Source organism: Geotrypetes seraphini, chromosome 16 (genome assembly GCF_902459505.1).
Source record: "Geotrypetes seraphini chromosome 16, aGeoSer1.1, whole genome shotgun sequence".
NCBI lineage: Eukaryota > Metazoa > Chordata > Amphibia > Gymnophiona > Dermophiidae > Geotrypetes > Geotrypetes seraphini.
This window is the reverse complement of record NC_047099.1, coordinates 1,230,563-1,253,730: the sequence shown is the minus strand read 5'-3', so window position 1 is coordinate 1,253,730 and position 23,168 is coordinate 1,230,563. Positions and strand designations below refer to the sequence as shown.

The 23,168-nt window shown below is 49.8% G+C and overlaps 3 protein-coding genes across 5 annotated transcripts; 1 reads left to right on the top strand and 2 right to left on the bottom strand.

Annotated features, from left to right (window-relative positions):
* Positions 1–229: 229 nt before the first annotated feature.
* On the bottom strand, positions 230–2,750 carry EMG1 (EMG1 N1-specific pseudouridine methyltransferase). The gene is made up of 6 exons (XM_033924171.1): positions 2,570–2,750; positions 2,194–2,295; positions 1,970–2,111; positions 1,099–1,157; positions 865–1,014; positions 230–731 (listed from the first exon to the last, which is right to left on the bottom strand). Exons 1-6 carry the CDS (start codon positions 2,714–2,716, stop codon positions 618–620), a joined length of 714 nt encoding a protein of 237 aa, XP_033780062.1. The 5' UTR covers positions 2,717–2,750; the 3' UTR covers positions 230–617.
* Positions 2,751–2,754: 4 nt separating this feature from the next.
* Positions 2,755–11,288, top strand: PHB2 (prohibitin 2). The gene is made up of 11 exons (XM_033924169.1): positions 2,755–2,853; positions 3,001–3,136; positions 4,484–4,568; positions 5,355–5,434; positions 5,592–5,776; positions 5,892–6,021; positions 6,130–6,233; positions 6,552–6,629; positions 8,872–8,948; positions 9,161–9,166; positions 10,877–11,288. The coding sequence occupies exons 2-11, from the start codon at positions 3,010–3,012 to the stop codon at positions 10,908–10,910; spliced, it is 906 nt and encodes a 301-aa protein (XP_033780060.1). The 5' UTR covers positions 2,755–2,853; positions 3,001–3,009; the 3' UTR covers positions 10,911–11,288.
* A 488-nt stretch (positions 11,289–11,776) lies between these two features.
* On the bottom strand, positions 11,777–23,027 carry LOC117350802 (protein mono-ADP-ribosyltransferase TIPARP-like). Of its 3 annotated transcripts, none has more exons than XM_033925425.1 (6): positions 22,816–23,027; positions 20,367–20,887; positions 19,691–19,859; positions 13,267–13,457; positions 12,766–12,951; positions 11,777–12,454 (listed from the first exon to the last, which is right to left on the bottom strand). In XM_033925425.1, the coding sequence occupies exons 2-6, from the start codon at positions 20,846–20,848 to the stop codon at positions 12,007–12,009; spliced, it is 1,476 nt and encodes a 491-aa protein (XP_033781316.1). In that variant the 5' UTR covers positions 20,849–20,887; positions 22,816–23,027; the 3' UTR covers positions 11,777–12,006. The 3 variants fall into 3 exon arrangements, with proteins under 3 accessions (XP_033781316.1, XP_033781318.1, XP_033781317.1); XM_033925427.1 differs by having other exon boundaries at positions 13,267–13,454; XM_033925426.1 differs by lacking the exon at positions 22,816–23,027 and having other exon boundaries at positions 20,367–21,143.
* Between the last annotated feature and the right edge of the window lie 141 nt (positions 23,028–23,168).

Genomic DNA, 23,168 nt, shown 5'->3' with positions numbered 1-23,168 from the left:
AGCTAGCAAAGGTGATGGCAAAAGCTAGGAGGATGCTTGGGTGCATAGAGAGAGTGGAATGGCTAGTAGGAAAAAGGTTACGAGTGTCGTCATTTAGAATATGGTTTCCAATTCTGGAGCCCCCCAGGATGGAGTCAGTGCAGAGGGCAGCTAGGAAAGTGGTCTTCGTCATAAAGCATATGGGGACAGACTTATAAAGACTTCTATGCATACATTGGGAGAGGGGAGATATTATAGAAACATTTAAATATCTGTAGCATAAATGCAGAGGAGATGAGTCCTTATTTTTTTTTTTTTTCCTTCAATTGAAAGGAGACAGTTGCAGCAGTAACTTGAGAAAGTACTTCATGGAAAGGGTGGTGAATTTGTAGAACAATGTCCCAGTAGAGGTAAAGACTGGTTCAAGAAAGCTTGGGAGAAGAAGGGATGGCATGAATGGGCAGACTGGATAGGCCATATGGTCTTAGCTTTCTTCATTTTTCTGAAATTAACAGCTTAGAAACTTAGTTTAATTTGAATAAAGCTTCACAGCAAAAAGAAGGAAGACAGCAGCACAATGTACAGGTAACACAGAGCTCCCCCAGCACCTTGTTATAAGTGAGCCATTGCCTGTGGTCTCACATCACACCCCAGACCTCCTCCAAGGCAGAGCAGAGCTTGGCACAGGTCAGTGCAGCGGAGAGAGGATAGTTACTGATAGAGATCATCTTCTCTGTATAATCCACATTCACCTGTGGTATGAAAGAGAACCATTAATCAGGACATCTTCTCAAGACATTCAAAACAGCAACAAAAGTCTGCGTTCACTTAAATGAAACATTTGCAAAGTGAGAAAATGAAGGAACAAGAAAATGTAGTTCTCACCGAGCCATGAGCAAAGGCCCCCACTACAAAAACAATGGGTTCTGTCTCAGGAACCAGGTCTCGCACATCTGCTACACTCTCACAGGAAAAGGAGGTCCCAATCTTCATACAGCCTACAGGGAAATGGTTCGTCACAGGGTTCTTAATCACCTAGATGTAGGCAGAAAAAAGCTTTGTCAGCATCAGAGGAAGAAGGGCTAGAGGTCTAGCACAACCTCACTGCAGAGATCTTACCTTCAGGAGTTTCTGAGGTCCATCAGCCGCCCGTACACTGAGCTTGTGTAAAAGTTGGACTGTGATAAAGAAAGACAAAGGGGTTTTTAGAGATGAGCCTCCTGGCAATTTCATCTTACCATAGCATGGCGGGAATAAAGGCCAACCTCTGACTCTCCTCCCCCACCCATTGTTTCTATCTGTCAGTGGAAGGAATAAGAACATAAGCAGTGCCTCTGCTGGGTCAGACCATAGGTCCATCCTGCCCGGCAGTCCGCTCCTGCGGCGGCCCAAACAGGTCACGACCTGTCTGTATCACCAGAAGGGGCTCCCTTGCCACCTTGGTTTCACATTGAAGTCCTATCTTCCCATCGAAGTCCTAATCCTCCGGTCTTGCACATGCATGACCTGGTTGGGTTTCTATACTTATTACCTGGTTAGCTTTCTATACTTGTGTTACATCCCAGCTCCTCCCTCAGTATCCCATGATCCCTTTATCCCTCAGGAATCTGTCCAATCCCTATACCGTACTCTGCCTGATCACTTCCTCCGGTAGCGCATTCCAAGTGTCCACGACCCTTTGGGTAAAGAAAAACTTCCTTGCATTTGTTTTGAACCTATCTCCCTTCAGTTTCTCCAGATGCCCCCTCGTACTTGTTGTCCCCTTCAGTCTGAAGAATCTGTCCCTATCCACCCTCTCTATGCCCCTCATGATCTTGAAGGTCTCTATCATTTCTCCCCTGAGCCTCCTTTTTTCCAGAGAGAAGAGCCCCAGCCTATCCAACCTTTTCTTAACACTGTCTCTCGCTGTATTCCAAGAGGCTAAAGATTGTCCCCAGGCTTCTCTCACTCTGTACTACTAAAGTGGTTAAGGCAGAGATGGTGACTTTACCCATAAGGCCACAGAAGCGGTCAAAGGTCCTGGGAATACGAGTCTGGGGATTCACTTCAATCAGGACATTCTGCCGGGTGTGAATATAAACCTGCAGCAGGCCAGCACGATTCAGCGGACTGTCCATGAGCATGAGCAAGCTCTGAGAAGGAAGGACAGAAAGATGGAGGTTATTGTGGGAGTAGCACTGGCAAGCTCAGTGGAGAAGTGGGAGTGGACAATACCTGATGTGTAATGTCTGGCCTCACATCTCCTGGGTTCTGCCCAGTTTTCAGAAGCAGAGACTTGTGTTTGTCGCAGTTTAAGAGCTCATATGTTTTACCAACCTGGAAAAAGAAAAGCAGAGTGTGACTTTTTGGAACTAGATCTTCATTTGCTTTAGCCCCTGTTCGTAAATATCATCACCCATGTGGTCCTCAAGACCCAGCCGTCGAGTTGGGGCAACCCACCCACAGTAAATAGGCAGAGGAGAGATTTGCATCCACTGCCTTCATTAGTCTAGCTCTGGGAACCAGATTTGATGCTACTTCTCCTAGGAACAGGACACGTTGAGTTCATTGCGGGTGGGGACTACATTTCCCACAATGCAGCGCCCTTTACCTTCACCGTCTCCAGGCTGGCGCCCTCCAGCACCACCAGCAGCCTCCGCCCTCCGGCCCGCTTCTTCCCCGGCCCTCCGTCCTCCTCCTCCGCCGCCGGGGGCCTCTTCCCGGGGGTCGCACGCCGCTCTCTCCAGGGCGCCGCCATGTCCGGGAGCAGGCGCCGGAAGAGGCTGCGCGTCCTTCCGCTTCCGGGGGCAGAGGGGCGGAAGTGGGCGGGGCTGCAGAGTTCACTTCCGCTGTCCTTCTCGTGGCGTGCCTGAGGCTGAGACTGAGACTGTGCCGGTATGAGGCGGCTTTTCCCCGGCCCCCACCTCGGGGGTCAAGTGGTCAAGGTCACCCCTCCCCCCAGGGGGGTCATTCACAGCTCAGGCTTCATCCTTTTCCCTCTGAGGCCACTGACCAGCTCTTTCTCTCTTCTCCCCTTTGCAGGAAGCAGCCATGGCACAGAACCTGAAGGATTTTGCTGGCCGCCTCCCGGCAGGGCCCCGGGGCATGGGGACAGCACTGAAGCTCCTAGCGGGTGCCGGTGCCATGGCCTATGGCTTGAAGGAGTCGGTCTTTACGGGTAAGGTATTCATGGTGCCACTTGACGGTCCATCGCCTTCAATGAGCTTCTCTGACATTTACCGTCTGGTACCACCCCACCTGGAGTGCTGCGTCCAGCACTGGCCGCCGTACATGAAGAAGGACACGGTGCTACTCGAATGGGTCCAGAGAAGAGCGACTAAGATGGTTAAGGGGCTGGAGGAGTTGCCGTACAGCGAGAGATTGGAGAAACTGGGCCTCTCCTCCCTTGAAAAGAGGGGACGCGATTGAAACGTTGTAGATAAGGACAGGTTGTTCACCCTCTCCAAGATAGGGAGAACGAGAGGGCACTCACTAAAATTGAAAGGGAATAGATTCCGTACAAATGTAAGGAAGTTCTTCACCTAGAGAGGGGTGGAAAACTGGAACGCTCTTCCGGAAAACACCCTCCGGTTCCTGCTGAATCGGACCGTACGCACATAAGCCTAGTCTCAGTTAGGGCTCAGGTCCTTGACCTAGGGGCTGCCGCGGGACTGGACTGCTGGGCACGATGGACCACTGGTCTAATAATAATAACAGTTTATATACCGCAGGACTGTGAAGTTCTATGCGGTTTACAAAGATTAAAGGATGGTACACATTGAGTAGAATTAATAAAGTTAAAAGCTAGTGATTAACAGCTCTAAAGATCAGATATTACTAACCCAGCAGCGGCAATTCTTATGTATGTTCTTACAGGTTGGGTGGTTGTTATTATTGTAATAACGTGTTTTAATTGTAACATACTTTTGATCTTATGGTTAATCAGACTTTTCTATACTGCTAGGTTTGGTGGCTGATGAACAATATTACATTTTTTTAAATGACAGAGTCCATGACCCAGCAGCTCCTGTGCCTGAGTTTATAGAGTCAGATTGGATTTTAAGCACCAGCTTCCTATAAGATAAACTGTTCTTCCCTGCTCAGGAAAGTGAAGTACGATTAGCCAGGATAAGAACAGGGCTTCCACAACTTTAGTTAGGTTATTTATATACTGCCTATCAATGGAGGTTGTCTGTCCTGAAGGGCTCACAATCTATCTAATATACCTGGGGCAGTGGAGGATTAAGTTACTTGCCCAGGGTCACAAGGAGCGGAAGGCTCTAGCTCATACCTCTAGGCTACTCCATCCTCCTATATCCTTTATATCAGTTAAATTGAATTTCTTCTACATTATTCATCCTAACTCCAAATAATACACAGGGTTTTTAGCAGAAAGGATGTTCTATAGCAAAAAGTCATGAAATGAGTACGAGAAGTAACATTAAGAAGCATTTCTGAATGAAAAGGAAATCTTCATCTGTGGGATATATCTGGCGTAACTCTCTTTGTCTCTTTGTGCCAACAGTGGAAGGAGGTCACAGAGCTATTTTCTTCAACCGGATAGGTGGGATCCAGAAAGATAAAATCCTTGCAGAAGGACTGCATTTCAGGTATATCTTCCCTCATCTCCCCTTGTGTACGTGGTGGGAAAGAGAGAAGGCGCCTGGAGTACAGAGGCGTCTTTCTCTCCTTATTTCTTAGCTGTTCAAATCAAGATCCTGTCTTGACATTCCAGTCTGTATATGTCAAAACAATACATGGGGGGTGGGGGGAAGAAAATTACAAAGCAAAAGCGAAATCCCAGAAATTATTCTCCCATTTTGTTGCTTGTGCAGAGAGGATCCCACAGATTTTTCTCCTCTACGTTTTTATTTGTGTCCCATATTCTTTCTGTGCGTCTTTTCTGGTGTAGTTTCTGTCTCGATCTAGCTTGTTCTCTTTCCTACTAGAGCCACAAGACCTAATCAATTAGTCTTACTCTCCATTTGGCTACTGCATTCAGCACAGGTCAAAGGCCACTGTCATTCTCTCAGCTCTCCACGGATGACGCTGATGTTAGAAGTAACTGAGGTCTGTCTTTTCCTATGCTGCATCTTCTTTATGGAATATCATCCCACAGGAATTTATCCTGGATCTCAGCTTAGCCTTTGGTGTTCTGTTCCTAATTTTAGTTTAATGTATGGCGATTTAGAGAAATGGCAGTGTTTGTGTGTGTTTGGGATAAATATTTGAGTAGGGTTATGTACTCATATTATGGTGTTTCGATGGGGTATCTTGCTTGTATTTTGTAATTGCATGTTTTCCATCCTTCCTTATTGGCTGCAATTCATGCATATTCACGTCCTCTTGCGTGCTTCTGCTTATTTGATTTGTACTGTTGTCTTTTTCATCTGTAGATTTCCGTGGTTTCAGTATCCAATCATCTATGATATTCGAGCAAAGCCCAGAAAGATTTCTTCTCCCACAGGCTCAAAAGGTGAGAGAGGGGAGTTCGCTTGTGCCTTGCTGCCCTCCTCCTATGCTGTACCCAAGACCCCCCCAATCCTTTCCTGCTCCAAAAGAGACCTTTCCCTTTCCCTTGCTGCTCCCTCTGCTCTCGTGTTTATACACTTTTATTCTCATCCTTTGCTCAGACCTTCAAATGGTAAATATTTCTCTGCGTGTACTGTCACGTCCTGTGGCCTCAGAACTGCCATCATTGTACCAGCGTTTGGGCTTGGATTACGAGGAGCGGGTGCTGCCCTCCATTGTTAATGAGGTCCTGAAGAGTGTGGTAGCCAAGTTCAACGCATCTCAGCTGATCACACAGCGAGCACAGGTACCAAAGGGAGAGGTCAGGAGAGGAAGGCAGCTGATTGCACAGTGCAGATAAGTGGGGAGGGGCATGGGAAGAAGGATGCATTGATCTCAGGTGGGGTCCCCCTCCCCTACAGGTGTCTCTGCTGATCCGCCGGGAACTGACGGAGAGAGCAAAGGATTTTAGCTTGATTCTGGATGACGTGGCCATCACTGAACTGAGCTTCAGCCGGGAATACACAGCTGCTGTAGAGTCCAAGCAAGTGGGTGAGTGTGGACTTAGCTCTCTCTCTGTTCTTACAGAAACCTTGCTCAATTTCTGAGGTCTCATTTCGGGCAGGGTTTTGATGTGTGTCCCTCTTTCTCTGTTTCTAGCCCAACAGGAGGCACAGCGGGCTCAATTCCTGGTGGAGAAGGCTAAACAGGAACAGAAGCAAAAGATTGTACAGGCAGAGGGCGAAGCTGCGGCAGCTAAGATGATATCCTATGACGTGGGGGCTGGGGGTTGGCTTGCCTGCCTTCCTTAAATCACATTATGAAACTAAGTTGCATTTGATCTCTGCTGTTGACCTTGGACTCCCTTCACCAGGGTGATTGGATGCTTCTAAGCTTTGGTGCTTGCTGTCGTCTGCTGGGACCTCAGGAGATGGGGCTTGGGGTGGAGCTGAAGTAACATAGGGAGGGGAGTAAGCCTTGCAGCTTCATCCCTTTTGGGGTTTCCATCTGTACAAGTGAGGGAGATAGAAGGCTGCTGAACAGAACGATCTGTGCTTTTCCTTTACACCTTCTCTTTTCACATCGGTGATGCCCTCGGCAAAAACCCTGGATATCTGAAACTGCGCCGAATCCGAGCAGCACAAAGCATCGCCAAAACTGTAAGGAATCTCTGTCTTTTTCTGTCTTGGCATCTCAGATTTAGAAACGTTTTACTGACACAAAGATTATATAGTAGATGAACAGGTTGAAAAATAAGAGGAAAGCAAACACATAAATTCCAGGAGTTGAGAAAGGATGGAATAGAACTCACATTTGCCACTGTAGCTGCTTTTTCTGGCCTTCTCCCTAGATTAGACTCACTATTTCCTGTTCATTCTTTGCTGTGAACTCTCTTTCTCCTCTTTGGGAAATGTGCATTAGAGAAGGATATGGTGACTGGTAGCTGCGGGATGGGGACAAGGCCATTCACCGCCGTGTCCCTGCAGTAAAGAATCTGCCTAGTTGCCTCCCTTCCTTACCCTTCAGATCAGCACTGGCAGCTCCCCTCGTGCTTGCAGCCACTGTCGAAGCCGACTGGAGGGCTTCCCTCCGATGTCAGAGGGAAGCCTTTCTAGTTAGCCGGTGATCCCAGGCAGTTACCTTGACCGTCGGACACCGTCTTCCTTACAGCTTGGCTGCTCCTTATCTTCAGCGCTAGCCACACTTGTTTCCTGGGACAGCGTGCATTGGCTCTTGCATGCTGCTCGTGGCTGACCCGGAACCTGCCGGTAGCTGCCAGTGCTGATCTGGCTTTGGCGGAGGGAGGCATGCCCAGCTGGACAGCCCTGAACAAGTAAGGGAGAGAAGGGATAATGTGGGAGAATCGGGAGGGGGGAGTACATTGGGGGGGGGACATAGGAGTGGCATGAATTTGGGACAAAGGTTGGAAGGCAGGGAGGGGGGGCAAGAATTTGGGCCACAGAAGGAAGGGAGGAGGCATGAACTTGGGACACAAGGGAGGAGATAGAAAGGGAGAATTGTTGGGGATGAGTGTAAGTGAAAGGGAAAGAGGGTGCACATGGGGAAAGGAAGAAAGAGGAAAATTGTTGGGTAGAGATAGATGGAGAAGAGAAGGACGAGAGGGAGAAATGTTGACTATGGTGGTGGAGAGGGAACAGGGGGACAGATTGAAGGGGATGCAAGGGGGAGGAGTTGGACATAGTGATGGAGGGAGAGGTGTGGCATGGTGCTGGAGAGGGGTGATAGAAGGAGAAATGTTGGGCATGGGGCTAGTGAGCAATAGTGAAAAATGATGCACATGATCCAGGGGATGAGAGAGGGAAAAATGTTGGATATGGCAGTAGAGGGAGTGGGAGAGATGCACCACGGATCTCTCTCTCTCTTTCCCCACTCCCTGTACACAGGAGGAGGGGATCATAGAATGGTGAGATGATGAAGGCAGGGAGATGGGCACAGGGAAAATACTAGAAAGGGATGTATAGGAGACATAGAGAAGAGAGATACTGAACATGGGGAGATACACAGAGATAGAAGAAATGTCAAATGGTCAGGAGACTCTGGCAAGTGAGTTAAGAGAAGGCAAAAGAAAAGAGACCAATGTGATTTGAAGGATCAAATGACAAGACAACAAAAGATAGAAAAAAATAATTGTATTTTCTATTTTGTGATTAGAATATATCAGATTTGAAATATGTCTCCTGCTAAAGCTGATGTTCGACATAACTGCGGACTGCAAAGCCCAGGCAGTGCTTCTTTAGCTTCCAGCTGGCTTAGGTCTCTCTCTGACCGGGGGACAGTTGCCCTAGTTGTACTCCCCTAACACTCTTCCTGTCATGTGTGACTTCGGTATTCTATGTAGAATTCTGTAATAATTTGGCTTATTCAGTTTTCTTGATATAAGTGAAGGGGAGGGGAGACGGGTTTTGTTAATCCTTGCTTTGTATTGTATTTATAAAGTGACAATTGTACAGAATATTGTTCCTTTTTATACTTTCAGAAAATATGTTCAATATACAATCCTAACTCTTGAGGCTTGTGCGGATGGGACACAATTTTTCCCCATGTCATGCTCTAACGTGCATCTCTTCTGTCTTTGGAGTTTGCACAATACAGGAGGAAATGCATTTCTGCTTTGAGGCTGACTTCTTGCAGTTTCCAATCTGATTCTAATTTGTATTTGATGTCCAACTTGAGCTGATCTATTCTGCTAACATGTCGTTTCAGTGTAAGGGTCTTTCTTAGGCTGGCTTGCTCTCCTTTCCCTAGGTGGAATTTGTGCTGTGTGTGACAAGCCAGCCACATCTGTAGCTGCTGAGGGTTCACTGACTGTTCCGCTTGTCTGTGCGCATGTCGTTGCTCTTTCCTGTGTTTTCTAACAGACTCCTGGGCCTCTCTCCTCAGCTTGCCGCTTCTCAGAACCGTGTGTACCTGAATGCCGAAAGCCTTGTGCTAAACTTGCAAGATGAAGCCTTCACAAGGTATGAGAGATGCTACCTCCCTCTTCCCTAGTGCTTTGCTGTCCTGCCTGAGGCAAGGGATGATCACTTTTGTTTTCTTTAGTCTTCAGACAATCTTGTGTGTATGAATTTTGACTCTTCCGTGGGCAAGAGAAAAATTCAAAGCTAACTCTTTTTTTTTTTTCTCTCTCTCTCCCTCTCTCTCTCTTTGACCTGTCCATGACATCGTGCAGGGGCAGGTAAGACATGACCTTGAGTGCTGGAATTTAATAGTAATAGGTAGTTTTTATCTAAAGAAAGGTGATGACAGAGACAGGCGTATGAATGGCTTCTAGAGTGATTCTCCTTCAGTATCTCTTCCTGGGTTAACAGATTTCATCTGTAAAAAGAAAGAGGACCCGTGGCCCCAGCCCTGTCCCCACACGAACTTCATCTCCTCTTCCCCGAGCTCGGGGCTGCGTCTGGAGGGCCTCTGAGCATTCATGGATGCCACATGATGTCACGTCCAAAAATGCATGGAGGCCTTCCAGATGCAGCCAAAACCCAGAGAGACTGCCAGGTTTTGGAAATCCCCCTCCAGACAGTCATGATGAAAGCTGCAGAAGCGTGAGAAATCTGGCTAAGAAAAGGGAGAGTTGGTTTTCCACTCCTCCATGTAAGTGTGTACAGGGGTGCCTCTTCTCATCTTCTTTTACTTTTAGAAAATTAATGAAAACCCAGTTGTTTGATCAATTTGGAACCTGATTCACTATTTTTAATCTTTTTATCTTGTATGTATTTCTGATGATTTGTATTGTATTTTTTCACTGATTGTCCACTACTTCTCATTGTAAACCGCCTCAAACTATTATGGCTTTGGCGGTACATATACCATGAATTTTAGCAGGCTGACGAGCCAAAACGGGCAGCTCTGTGCTCCTGTTCTTCAGTCTGCTTTGCTCACCAGGTTTTCAGTTACATTTTGCTCTGAAGGGAGGATAGATCCTTCTGGCTCTCTTTGAGGACCTGAAAGGGGGAGGTTGACCCCAGCAGGGACAGGAGTGTGGGGCGTGTTCATTCCTCCTCTGGAAAAGAATAGGCTGGACAGGCTTTCTTCTGAAGAATTCATAAGGGCGGCATATGCAGTGGCGTATAAGGGTGAACGGTGCCTGGGGTGGCGGCATACCTCCCTCCCTTCCCTGTACCTTTTTAACTTCTCTGGCGGGAGCAGCGTGCCCATGTCAGCTCACCCTTTGACATCACTTCCTAGGTGTGAGTCCCGATGCCAACTCGGGCTGCAACCTCACACTGAGGAAGGCAAGGGGCACGCGGGGCGAGTGCCACACCCCCTTGCTATGCCACCAGGAATATGATAGGGTAGTTTGGCTCATACAAGTCGTGACCTTTATGTCAGTAAGGTCTGGGACGCTCCATGCTCTGGCTCTTAGTGACTTACTTCACCCTTAGCCTGCTGGGCCATTAAAATTATTTGGCTGACTTATCCACATAAATTTAACAGAAATGTATGTTGAACTTGAAGAGCTATAGTCTGGGAGTACTGGAGTGGCGACTTAAGTAGCAGATATGTGTCTGTACAGTAATTCTCTCTTTGAGTTTGAATGTTCAGTCATCCTTGGAACTGTTTAAACTACCACAGCTCCTCTGCCTCAAATCAATCATTCTTGGCTGGATATGAAGATATGTGCATTCAAAAACATCTATATCTGCTGAATTCCAAGTTAACGTTAATGCTTTTGATGCATGTAGAGCTGAATCGAGCTTTACTCCATCTGATCTACGTTATCAGCTATGTGAGTGGAGAAGAGCAGATTTGGCAGCCGGAGCACAACCCTTCACTTGTGTGGGCAGTAGGACTCTTTGCCCCACAAGGAGAGGGAGGACACATTTGGGCTGCTAGCGATTTTACAATGTACTGGGCTGCTTCTCACCCTCTTCCCTTCTCTTTCCAGTGACAGTCTCATGCCCAAAGTGGTGAAGAAATGAGGGCATTTGTCTGGGAGGCGTCGTTTCCTCCTTCACACGCAGACATCGCTTTGAGTTTGTGTAAAAGGGGGCATGAGAAGAGTTGGCTGGATTTTATAAGAGGCTTTTTTTCACCTTTCGTTTTTTTGATCTGACGATGCTTAATTATGGTAATTACAGACTTGTATTCTGGACCTGAAGGGGGAAGGTGCGTTCTCCCCTTTTGATCCATTCACCAGGACTTGCCCCCACATGCAGTAGATCTGCCACCTTTCCTGAGGACTGTTACCATTTGCAATTATGATGTGTGTCCATTAATCCTCCCCATTTCTTTAGAAACTTTGTAACCATAACAAAAGGTAAAATGAGTAAATAAATCTTATTTCTGAGCTTGCTGTTCATACAGTGATTTCATTGTGCAAAAGAGAGGCGGAAAACTCCCAGCAGTAATCTGTAGAACTTGTTTGTATTTATTTTCCATTTCAAAACCATAACCACACTTTTACAGAGCAGGAGAAAAGAATCATAACAGATAAGCCTCCGTCTTTGCTATCTCAGCAAGATTGGTAAGCCCTTGTCAGACTGGGGTGAGAGCACAGGTTCCAGAGGAAGCCCCCCACCCACAAGCAAGGGTAAGAGGAACTAGCCAACCTTCTGTACAGACATGATAGAAACACGAAACAGCCTGGTGGCTGCCTTATAATGGCTAAGCACACAAAAAAAAACTGGAGATTATAGCTCAGTTTCTCAACCCTGTCCTAGGGGACCCCACCCCCCACCCCCAGTTGGGTTTTCAAGATATCCCTAATGAATATGCATGAGAGAGATTTGCATATAATGGAAGTGACAAGTATGCAAATCTCTCTCATGCATATTCATTAGGGATATCTTGAAACCCCGACTGGCTGTGGGGGGGGGGTCCCCTACGACACAGTTGAGAACCACCGACTTGGATGAAGACATGCAGAACGCATCCAGCTAAGGAAAACCAATCGGGGTCCTGTAGTAACCACTATTTCAACTTGGGAAGCCGGCCTCTTCCTATCAACTTCCTGAGGCAGGGAACAGAACTAGTCTGCTCAGCTGTTTTGGCTTCTTAGGAGCAACTGAGCTCATTTCACTCATCCACAATGATTGGATCAGCCAGCATTTTGTAACAGATGAGAAAGTCAGGGTAACACTGACAGCTATCGAATACCACAAAGAGTTGAGGATTTGAAAGATTGTCCACACATGATTCATAGAGGGCACCGTCGGGGGTGCCCAGGGCAGGCGGACGTCGATAATGACTAATTCCAGGTGCTGCCTTACCAACCAGCACCTTGGCCAGGAACATGTAGCGGTGTCCACCGTGCCCACACCTGGTGAATCTGTGCGAGTAGCTGGCCTTGCAGGCAAAGTAGCTGCCCTGGCCGAAGCAGGTTCCGTTGGTCCCTGAAACACGGGGGTCAAAATTCATCTGGCAGATGGGTGTCACACTCTGCTCATCTGTACCATGGTAGAGTTTCTTTTCCAGCTGACGTCGCTCAAAGACTGTCAGTCCCTGATTCATGAATGTCTTCTGACTAGGGGGAAGAAAAGAGGGGTTAGGCCATTACCAACTGCTCTAGACCAGGAAAGGGACCGTACAGCACAGACAACTCTCCTACACGATAGGCTGGCCCAATCCCCAATCTCTCATGGTAAAGCTTCGTCTTTGGTTCAAGCTACCACCTACTTTAGAATTTGTGGTGTTGACCTTAAAATTTTTCTAAATGTTCTAACACACTGCTTTCTAATCTTTAAAAACTAAAAATAACCCAGGTGATGTTAAGGCTTCCTATTGGTGCAGATTTTTCTGAGCCAGTGTTTCTTTTGTGCACTTTAGCCCCTTCACCTTCTGTACTTCTGCAGGAGCCGTTTGTTGTTAAGCCGGTAGATCGCGCAGACGATGGAGGTTTCTCTGGAGAGAGTCTGGTGGAAACAGCTGGAAATCCTAGCAAAAGCTGCCTCTGAACTGGCCACAGGAACTGCTCCTGGGGGGCAGATGCCATGGACGACACTCTCGCCTGCGGATATGGTCCTGATAGGAAAGAAGAAGAGAGATGTCACATTTTTGCTTTTATGACTGTTACTCCAGTGGGAAAGTGCATATATTTTTTTAAGTTCTTTATAGATCACCCTTTCTAAATACTGATCTTTTAGCATGCTGCTTTGCTTGTCACATACTTCTTACCATATTCGCCAAACGCTTCAGGAAATAGAAAGCTTTTGCGTTGCATTCAAAAACTTGGATACGGGGAAAATGAATTCCGCAGACGTGTCCTGCCATTCATTGACTAACAAGGGAAGTGGGAAATCTCGAGGGGAGGAGTTCCCTGGGTCAGCAGAACCTCACCTGAGATAAGGTACCAGCTCCATGTGCCATTGGAAGGTGGGTCGGTGCCGAAGGCCTCTCTTGTACTTTGTCTTGATGTTGGTCTGGGTGAATCTTTTCAGGTCAGCATTGTAAAGTCTGTCCTTTAGCCGGAAGGCATGATTCCACATCCCCTTCTGAAAAGCTCCTTCAAGCTCTAAGGCGATGGTCTGCTACAACAGAGAATAGAGTCAGTCAACCCCCAAAGGGAAAACATTTCAAATTCCTTCTCCAAAAAACTGCTTCCAACTCCGTCTGTCCTAGAGATTTCCTTCTTTCAGGGTCTGCCTGTAAATATCCTTTCTTTAGCACTCTCCAGACCAGTAGAGGTTAACTTTACGATTGGGTATATATCTAATCATGACCAGCAGGTGGAGACTGAAAACAAAACTTTGGGACAGTATATCCTAGCCCCTCCTCTCTATTTCCCTCAGTCTTCTTTCAGTCTCCAGCAGGTGTTGAGTGATCTGTACCCATCTCCCTTGGTAGGGCTGTTGGAATTTGTTTAGAGGTTTATTGTCCCTGTTTTTAGCCGGACGGAGCTTGGACGGACTCTGTTTGGGGGTTCGTCCGACCTCGGGGGTGTCAAACCCGGCGGGTCACGAGCGGGGTCCCTCCCCCCACTTCCTCCACCTCCCCATATTTTTTTAGAGGAGCCTCAGCAGTAAGCCTTGCCCCCTAAATCAAGCAAGGCATATTGCTTCGAGAGCCTGTGGAGTCTGTTCTGTGTAAAAAAAAAAAAAAATCCTGAGGTAGTGCTGGTCTGGAGGGTTGTATCCCTTTAAGAAAACTGTATTTTACTGTATTTTTTCAACTAACCGGCACTTTTTTGCAGCTAGGTCGCGTATGGAGCAATGAGCACTTCTAAAGGGAAAAAGTGCTCATTGTGCTCCAGACGCGAGGCACTCGCGGCCGGCCTGTGCAAGCGGTGTTCAGGCCGGTGCGGTGGAGGAGCTCCGTCGGCAGCGGCTGCAGGCGCCCAGAGCTCCCCGCCGATGGTGCCTCGCGAGTCGGCAGGGAACGGTGGAGAAGCCCGGTCTTCTCCGTCCGCCCACGGAGGGATTCCCCGAGCCGCCGACGGTCGGGTTTTAGAGGATTCCCTCTCAGCTGATATTTTGACAGCTGATGCCGGCTTGCCTGTTTTAGCGGCTGAGACTATTCAGGTCTCTCAGCCGCTGCAGGCTATGGAGGGAGCTGTTTTGGCGGGAAAGACGCCATCTTCTCTGTCTGGCCCCTCCATTTTGTCTTCCACCTCAGGTGACCTTCCCCCTGTTTTGGCTAAGCAGGGGCAGGTTTCTGCTGGGTCCCCTGCTGTGGCAGGGAGTCCCTTGGGACCCTCGGGGGGGTTTTCCCCTGATTTTTTCTTTTCATTATGCAAAGCCTATTTTCAGGCGGCTGGGGGTCCCGGTTGCGCCCAGGGGGTCTCGGGGGGTGGGGTTTCCTCCGCGCTCCCTGCGGCTTTGCCTCTCTCGTCTGACGTGACGTCCCCTCCGCCGCCTCTCTTGTCCAAGCGTCCGCGGGTGTCGTGGGACGAGGATTTGTGGTCGGAGGAACGTGTCGGTCTGGAGGAGGACCTGGACCCTTCTGAGGAATTCCAGGACCCTCTGGAGGGGACGGAAGCTGGCGGCGGGTTGTCGGGTTTCCCGTTCTCCAGTGACGAGGCGTCCGTGGTGCGCCTTTTTCAGAGAGATGAGCTGCCTGACCTTATTCAACAGGTTTCTTCGGCTTTGCGTTTTGAGGACGCGCCGCCGGAGACTCCGCGTGTGGGGGACCCTCTGTTACGAGGGATCCGTTCCGTTTCCCGCTCTTTTCCTATGCATCAGGATATTCGGGATATTATTCTTGAGCAGTGGAAAACGCCGGAGACGCCGTTTCGGCTGGCGCGCAGCATGGCTCGCCTGTATCCCATTCCTGAAGGGGATCGGGCTACGTTAGCTTCGCCAGTCGTGGATGCGGTGGTCTCGGCTATTTCCAAGCGGCATACCGTGCCTGTTGAGGGCGGTTCTGCCTTGCGGGACTCTGAGGAGCGCAAATTGGAGACAATCCTTAAGCAAAATTTTCAAGTCTCTGCCTTTGGGGTCCAGGCGGCTATTTGTGGGGGACTGGTCGCTCGCGCCGTGTTTCGGTGGGCGGAGCGGGTCTTGGATCGAGAGTCTGACGACTGGTCTCTGGTGGATCAGGAGGTAGCGAAGATTGAGATGGCTGCCTCATTCCTCTCGGATGCTCTGTATGACTTGGTGCGGATCTCGGCTAAGTCCATGGCTTTTGGCGTGGCCGCAAGGCGTGTGTTGTGGCTGCGCGCTTGGGCGGCGGATGCTGCGTCCAAAGCTAAGCTTACTAAATTTCCCTTTCGGGGGTCGTTTTTATTTGGAGAGGACTTGGATAAGTTGATTCAGACTCTGTCGGACTCGAAAGTTCCCCGTTTGCCGGAGGACCGTGCCCGCCCGGCGTCTCGGGGTGGTGCGGCCCGGGGGCGTTTGCGGGAATTTCGCAAGTATCGCCCTGGGCGTGGGGCTGCTTCTTTCCAGTCTCCGGGGTTTTCCCGGGGTCGGTTCTTCCAGCGCATGCAGCCCTTTCGGGGGGCCCGTCGGGGGGCAGGGAACCCCTCCGCCGGTTCCCCCGCTTCCCGTCCTGCACAATGACGCCTTGCCGGCGCCCCCCTTGGTTCCGGTGGGGGCCCGGCTGCGCGACTTTTTTCCCAAATGGGCCGAGATCACGTCCGATCAGTGGGTCCTGGAGGTGGTGCGGGACGGTTATGCCCTGGAGTTCGCCCGCTCTCTGCCGGATTTTTTCCTCGCTTCTCCGTGTCAGACTCCGGGGAAGACGCAGGCTTTTCGCCAGACCCTTCAGCGCTTGCTAGATCTCAGGGCAGTAGTTCCAGTGCCCCCCCCGGAGTGGGGCACGGGCAGGTACTCCATTTACTTTGTGGTGCCCAAGAAGGAGGGGACTTTTCGGCCCATCCTCGATTTGAAAGGGGTCAACAGGGCTCTCAAGGTTCCCTCTTTCTGTATGGAAACGCTGCGGTCGGTCATTCTGGCGGTTCAGCCGGGGGAGTTTCTCACTTCTCTCGATCTGACGGAGGCCTACTTGCATGTTCCTATTCGGGCCTCTCATCAGCGTTTCCTGCGCTTTGCGATCTTGGGTCGGCACTATCAGTTCTGTGCACTTCCCTTTGGGCTGGCCACGGCTCCCCGGACGTTCACCAAGGTGATGGTGGTCGTCGCGGCAGCCTTGCGGTCGGAGGGCATCCTGGTACACCCCTACCTGGACGACTGGTTAATTCGGGCCAAGTCGTTGCAGGAAAGCTCCCGGGTTACGGCTCGGGTGGTGGAGTTTCTCCGGTCGCTGGGCTGGGTGGTCAACCTTTCCAAGAGTCGGTTGGTTCCGGCTCAGCGTCTGGAGTACCTCGGGGTGCTGTTCGACACCTCCTTGGGGAAGGTCTTCCTCCCAGAGGCCCGGGTGAGCAAATTGCAGTCTCAGATTCGCCTGCTTTTGGCGTCCCGGTGTCCTCGGGCGCGAGATTTCCTCCAGGTCCTGGGGTCGATGGCGGCGTCCCTGGACGTGGTGAGGTGGGCGCGGGCCCACATGCGTCCTCTCCAGTATGCTCTGCTCCGGAGGTGGTCTCCCCAGAGGCACGGGATGGATGTTCCGGTTCCCCTGCGAGGCTTGGCGCGCTGCAGTCTGCGTTGGTGGCTCCGGACCCCTCACCTAGTTCAGGGGGTGGGTCTGGATCTTCCGCAGTGGACGGTGCTCCTTACGGATGCGAGTCTCCTGGGTTGGGGGGCCCAGTGTCTGGGTCACTCAGCTCAGGGAACCTGGTCCACGGAGGAGGCCTCCTGGTCGATCAACGTGTTGGAGACCAGGGCGGTCCGGCTGGCGCTGTTGGCTTTCCACTCCCTTTTGTTGGGCAAGTCGGTCAGAGTCCTGTCGGACAATGCCACGGCGGTGGCTTATGTCAATCGTCAGGGGGGCACCAAGAGCACTCTGGTGGCGCAGGAGGCGGCTCGGCTCATGGTTTGGGCGGAGTCGCATCTTCTGGACCTCTCGGCCTCTCACATTGCCGGGGTAGAAAACGTTCAGGCGGACTTCCTCAGTCGTCACTTCTTGGATCCGGGAGAGTGGTGTCTCGGCGCCGAGGCGTTTCAGTTGCTAGTGCGTGCTTGGGGGCAGCCCCTGATGGATCTGATGGCTACAAGTGGCAACGCCAAAGTACCCCGCTTCTTCAGTCGTCGCAGGGACGGTCTGGCCGAGGGTCTGGATGCTCTGGTCCAACCGTGGCCAACGGAGGGGCTGTTGTATGTGTTCCCTCCTTGGCCATTAGTAGGCAGAGTACTGCTTCGCATTGTTCGCCATCCGGGGCTGGTGGTCTTGGTGGCTCCGGATTGGCCTCGTCGTCCGTGGTATGCGGATCTGGTGAGGCATCTGGTGGCGGATCCTCTTCCTCTGCCTCTCGAGTGCGATCTTCTGACGCAGGGTCCCATTCCCATGTTCGACCCGTCTCCCTTTTGTCTTACGGCTTGGCTCTTGAAAGGGGCCGCCTGAGTAAGAAGGGATATTCCGACAAGGTGATCTCTACACTTTTGGGGTCCCGGAGGCTTTCTACCTCTCGGGCTTATGTACGGGTTTGGCGTCTTTTTGAGGAATGGTGCCGAGCGCGGGGAGTGGTCTCCTTTCGCGCTTCTCTGCCTAACATTCTAGAGTTTTTGCAGGATGGCCTGGATAGGGGCCTGGCCTGGTCTTCTCTTCGGGTTCATCTGGCGGCCCTGTCGGCTTTTCGGGGGCTGGTGACAGGTCAGCGGTTGTCAGCCATTCCTGATGTGATTCGCTTTCTTAGGGCGGCCAAGTTGATCAGGCCTCCCATAAGGCCCTCGATTCCCTCTTGGGATCTCAATCTGGTTCTTTCTGTTCTAGTGCGCCCTCCTTTCGAGCCGTTGGATGGCTGTTCGTTGAAGGACCTTACGCTGAAGTCGGTCTTTTTGGTGGCCATTACTTCCGCTAGACGGGTGTCTGAGCTACAGGCTTTCTCTTGTAGGGCTCCCTTCCTGGAGTTTTCGAAGGAGCGGGTTGTTTTGCGGCCTGTTCCTTCCTTTCTGCCGAAGGTAGTTTCTCCTTTTCATGTCAATCAATCGGTGGTCCTCCCGGTCTTGGGTAGTCGGGAGGGTTCTTCTGAGCAACGACAGCTGCGCAAGTTGGATGTCGGTCGGGTCCTCCATGCTTATGTGCAGCGGACCCGGGATTTTCGGAGCTCCGATCATCTCTTTGTGCTTCTGGCGGGTCCTCGTCGGGGGGCTGGCGCTTCTAAGGCTACTATTGCGCGTTGGATCAAGGAGATGATTGCTTCCGCTTATCTTCTGAGTCAGAAGCCGGTTCCGGAGTTTCTCAAGGCTCATTCCACTAGGGGTCAGGCGGCTTCTTGGGCTGAGTCGTCGCTCGTGCCTCCGGTGGATATTTGTAAGGCTGCGGTTTGGTCCTCCTTGCATTCATTTGTTCGGCATTATCGGGTAGATGTTCAGGCGCGTCGGGACGCGGTGTTCGGTGAGCGTGTTCTGGTATCGGCCCTTCGGGGGTCCCGCCCGTGAGAGGGACTGCTTTGGTACGTCCCAATCGTAAAGTTAACCTCTACTGGTCTGGAGAGTGCTAAAGAAGGAGAAATTAGGTTCTTACCTGCTAATTTACTTTCTTTTAGCTTCTCCAGACCAGTAGAGGTCCCCACCCTGTCTGTTGTTGTTGTTGTTGGGGCTGTTGCGCGGGCAGTTTTTGGTTTTTGCTGCGGGTTCTAGTATTTTTCTAGGGCCGGGGAGAATTGAAGAACAGCGGCTGTGGCTCGGCTGGCTTAGCTGGCGAGCTGTGGGGACCTTATTCCTTCGGGAATTTCTCCTCTGCATTTTCCAACAGCATTTTTGGGTATGTTATTTGTTACTCCTTTCGGAGTATTGTTTTTTCTCTCTGTTGTTTTCCAGTTCTTGGTTCTGCTTGGCTATTCGGCAGACTGAGGGAAATAGAGAGGAGGGGCTAGGATATACTGTCCCAAAGTTTTGTTTTCAGTCTCCACCTGCTGGTCATGATTAGATATATACCCAATCGTAAAGTTAACCTCTACTGGTCTGGAGAAGCTAAAAGAAAGTAAATTAGCAGGTAAGAACCTAATTTCTCCTTCCCTCCCCCTATCCAAGTCGACCATAGATTTCCCCCTCCTTTGCACTCAATTTGATTGTAAATGACACTCCCCTTCTCCCACCCCCACCCCCTCCAAATCAGCTTCATCTCCCCTACAGCTGCCCCATCTTATAATCTGGGACTCTCTGTAAATACCCCCTTTTCCATTCTCTTTAACCCGCCTCTTTCCGATCCCCTGGACCATCAATTCTAGATCAGTTCATTCGGTCCAAGTGTCCCTATGACTAACCTCGTATTTTACCCAGCGTTTTTCATCCTTCCAATAAACAGACCACTCTGTGGGGAAGTAAGGGTTAACTCCTGGATCACTAGTATTGGACAGACGCCGGACCTTGTCGTAAACCCAGTGTGAAGTCAAGTTGAGGGTGTCCAGGTTTAGCACCCATGAGGAGCCATTGCTGTCAGGGAAAAGCAATATGTTAGCGTGAGTGTACAACCACCCTATAAACACCTTGCATCCCAGCTAGTCCTCGCCTGTACGTACCCCAAATTTGTCCCCACAGGAATTCAATTTCCCCGCCAGTTTATCTCTGCCCCATTCCTGTAAGCTCTGCTTTAACCGGACCAGCCTCGAACACTTATGATTTTAAAGGATGTTGTTTGCAGGAATGGGGCAGGGACTGGAAAAGATTTGTCCCCGTGTCATTCTCTAACCCTAACACAAGTACCTCCACCGCTCTCCAATGTCCTAATCCTCTAGTGTATTCCACAGCCACTGCTAAGAATTGCCATCAATCCCAGTGGCCAAACCAGGTCCCAAGCACCTAGCTAGATCCCAAGGAGTAAAACCGATTTGATGCTGCTCATCCAAGGACTAATCCCAACCAACAGCCCTAAATTCAAAGCCAGTGCCTTTCTGCTTCCCCGGTCAGCACTCCACTGAATCCCACAATGGAGGATTGTACCTGCTTGTCAGCGTGGCATCATCTTCCAAATTGCAGTACCGTCTCTCGAGATGTTCTTCTGCACAGCCTCCCAGACTCATCCACTGCTGCGTTGCCTTCTCTCTCAGCTGCCAGTGGTACGGCCGCAGCGTGTGGTGGAGAGAGCACAGACTCCCTTTCTCACATGTCCCAAGTAGGAAATTGTCACAAATTGGGATGCCATCCAGCGGGTTGGTATGGAAGACTGACTGGTGTGTGCTGGGGCCTCCTACCTCCCAGCACTGCTGAGCACACTTTGGCCTCTCCTGCTGCTCAGAGTGGGCCTCCTGGGCTCTAGGGGTGCACATAACGAGAGCTGCGGAGTGCATCAACTTGTTTGGCTCTGGGTCGCTGGCTTTGCCTGCAGGAATCCGTGCTACCTTTTTGCTCGGCAAAGGGCCTCCTGCTGAAGGGTCCTGGCCACACTTGTGGCTATCTGACCGCCGCTTCGTTGGCCGAGACATGCTTGTGCTGTGTGATGCTGACCTTCTGCTCTGTCGCAGCTATAGAATAGAGCAGAATTGGTAAGCAGATCATCATGCTTCTCCTGTCCCTTGTGCAAAAGGTCTCCAGGTGCTGCCCAGTTCCTGAGAGAGACCCCCAGGAACCAAAATCAAGCAGGTCCTTAACCCTCCCAACTCTTCTCTCTCCACTATCCCCTAGCTCTCTGTCTTTAGGACAAAAAGGGCATTGGAAACTGCATCCGGGACCTCTGTCTTTATTCCCTCTAATACTACGCACCTGCTGGAAATCCACTACTAGCACCCATGCTGATCACCTAGTAATGAAGAGAAGAGAGTTGAGCAGCCCTAGAAAGTTAGGAACAACCCTTGTCTACTTGCCAGAGATCAGGGAGCAACACCCTCACCACTAAGAGCAAGCAAATTAGCTCCCCACCAATTAGAGATCAGCATTCCAAAAGCATGTAAAATAGCTCCCCACCCTCCACCAATGAAGGATCAGCAAGCCCTACCCTTTACCAATTAGAGATCAGCATTACAAGAGCATGTTAGAATAGCTCCTTGCTCTCCACCAATGAGATATTAGCATTACAAGAGCATAGAAAATATCACCAATAGGGGATGAGCATTCCCAGTCTCTACCAATAGGACAGGGGTGTCAAAGTTCCTCCTCGAGGGCTGCAATCCAGTCGGGTTTTCAGGATTTCCCCAATGAATATGCATGATGTCTATTAGCATACAATGAAAACAGTGCAGGCAAATAGATCTCATGCATATTCATTGGGGGAATCCTTAAAACCCAACTGGATTGCGGCCCTCGAGGAGGGACTTTGACACCCCTGTAATAGGAGCTCAACTTTGAAGAACCCTTCTCTTCCTCTGTAAGAGTTGAAATGGGGATATCATTTTGCTGTCTAAGCAAATAACAATAAACTAGAAGAATTAGGAAAGGGATGAGGAATGGTAGAGGATGGAGTAGGGTTACCATCTGGCTCCAGAAAAAGGAGGCTGGATTGAGACCTCCGGGTTTTGCTTCCAACCTCCTTTTTCTGGAACCAGATGCTATCCGTAGGTTGGAGCAGAGCCATAGAGGTCTGTAGAACTGTGAGTGGCTAAACCTGAGTCTACTCTTACAAGAAGGAAAACATTGAACCTCTGGAAAGGTAAGGATAAGTTCCTGGAGGAAAAGTCAAGGCAGCATGAAGTTTTGCTGCTTATGGGAGCTTGAGAAACTGTTGGTCACCGTCTGAGCCACTTACAGGCTCCTTTTACAAAGCCCATTCAATTATGGACTCCCCACCACGGCCCTATAGGTTTTCTTTCACTTTTTATATCTATGTGCTAGAATTAATCTGTGAAACACTTATTTTTAGAGCCAGAATTACAGACCTTTCTGGTCAAGCCTTGCCTGGTAGCTGGTGATTGAGAAATACCTTTGCTGAAATGACCTGATAGCCTTCCACCATCTGAAGTGTAATTGAGGAAAGGGCCAGATGATACGGTTCAAACCCCTGGTCATGACCGATAGACCTTGAGCCCACTGAGACACAAGGATAAATGATCGAGTACCTGCTTGTAAACCGCTTAGATAACCTTGATAGGCAGTATATAAATACCTAATAAAATAAACACAGGATGGAAAGGCAAGTCCTCTGACCTGGAATAAGGCTGTGGCCAAACTGCCTCCCAGTCCTTTAAAATTGTCTTATTTCACATCCAAATTCCTGGTGGCATCTCAATGCCACCCACACCCACATCGCCACCCTCCACCAATTAAATCTCAGCATTACAGGGGCCGATATACCGTTCCCCATTCATATCCCATAAACCACATAATAGCCTCCTAAAAAGGCCTTCCAATACCATCTGCAAGGCATTGGGGAAACTGCCCAAATCACTAAGCATGCAAGATTAATGGGTAGGACAGAGCACAGTTCTCCAAATGTGTGAACAAAACTCCTATCACTTACCACAAGATGGTCTGAGGTGCTTCTCCTAACAGACCTGGGGAGCTCCTGGTCTAGGACACCTAACACAACTGGGGAACTCCAGATACAACACAGTTCCTTAATACTGGAGATCCTCCAAATACCAAGGCCACCAGTATGGTTTCACTTTCGCTTCTGGTTTGCTTTCACTTCTTTAGAAAATATTCTGTAAATTTCACCTCTTGCTGCATGTCTGTGATTTTGTAACCTGCTTAGGATTTAAGCAGGCTACAGGCTTTTAAAATAAGTAAATACACTATAATTCTGGTTTCTATAGTGCTGATGAAAGCAGCTGAGGCCCTTGTACAAACCCCAGACAGAAAGGGGGTGTAGAG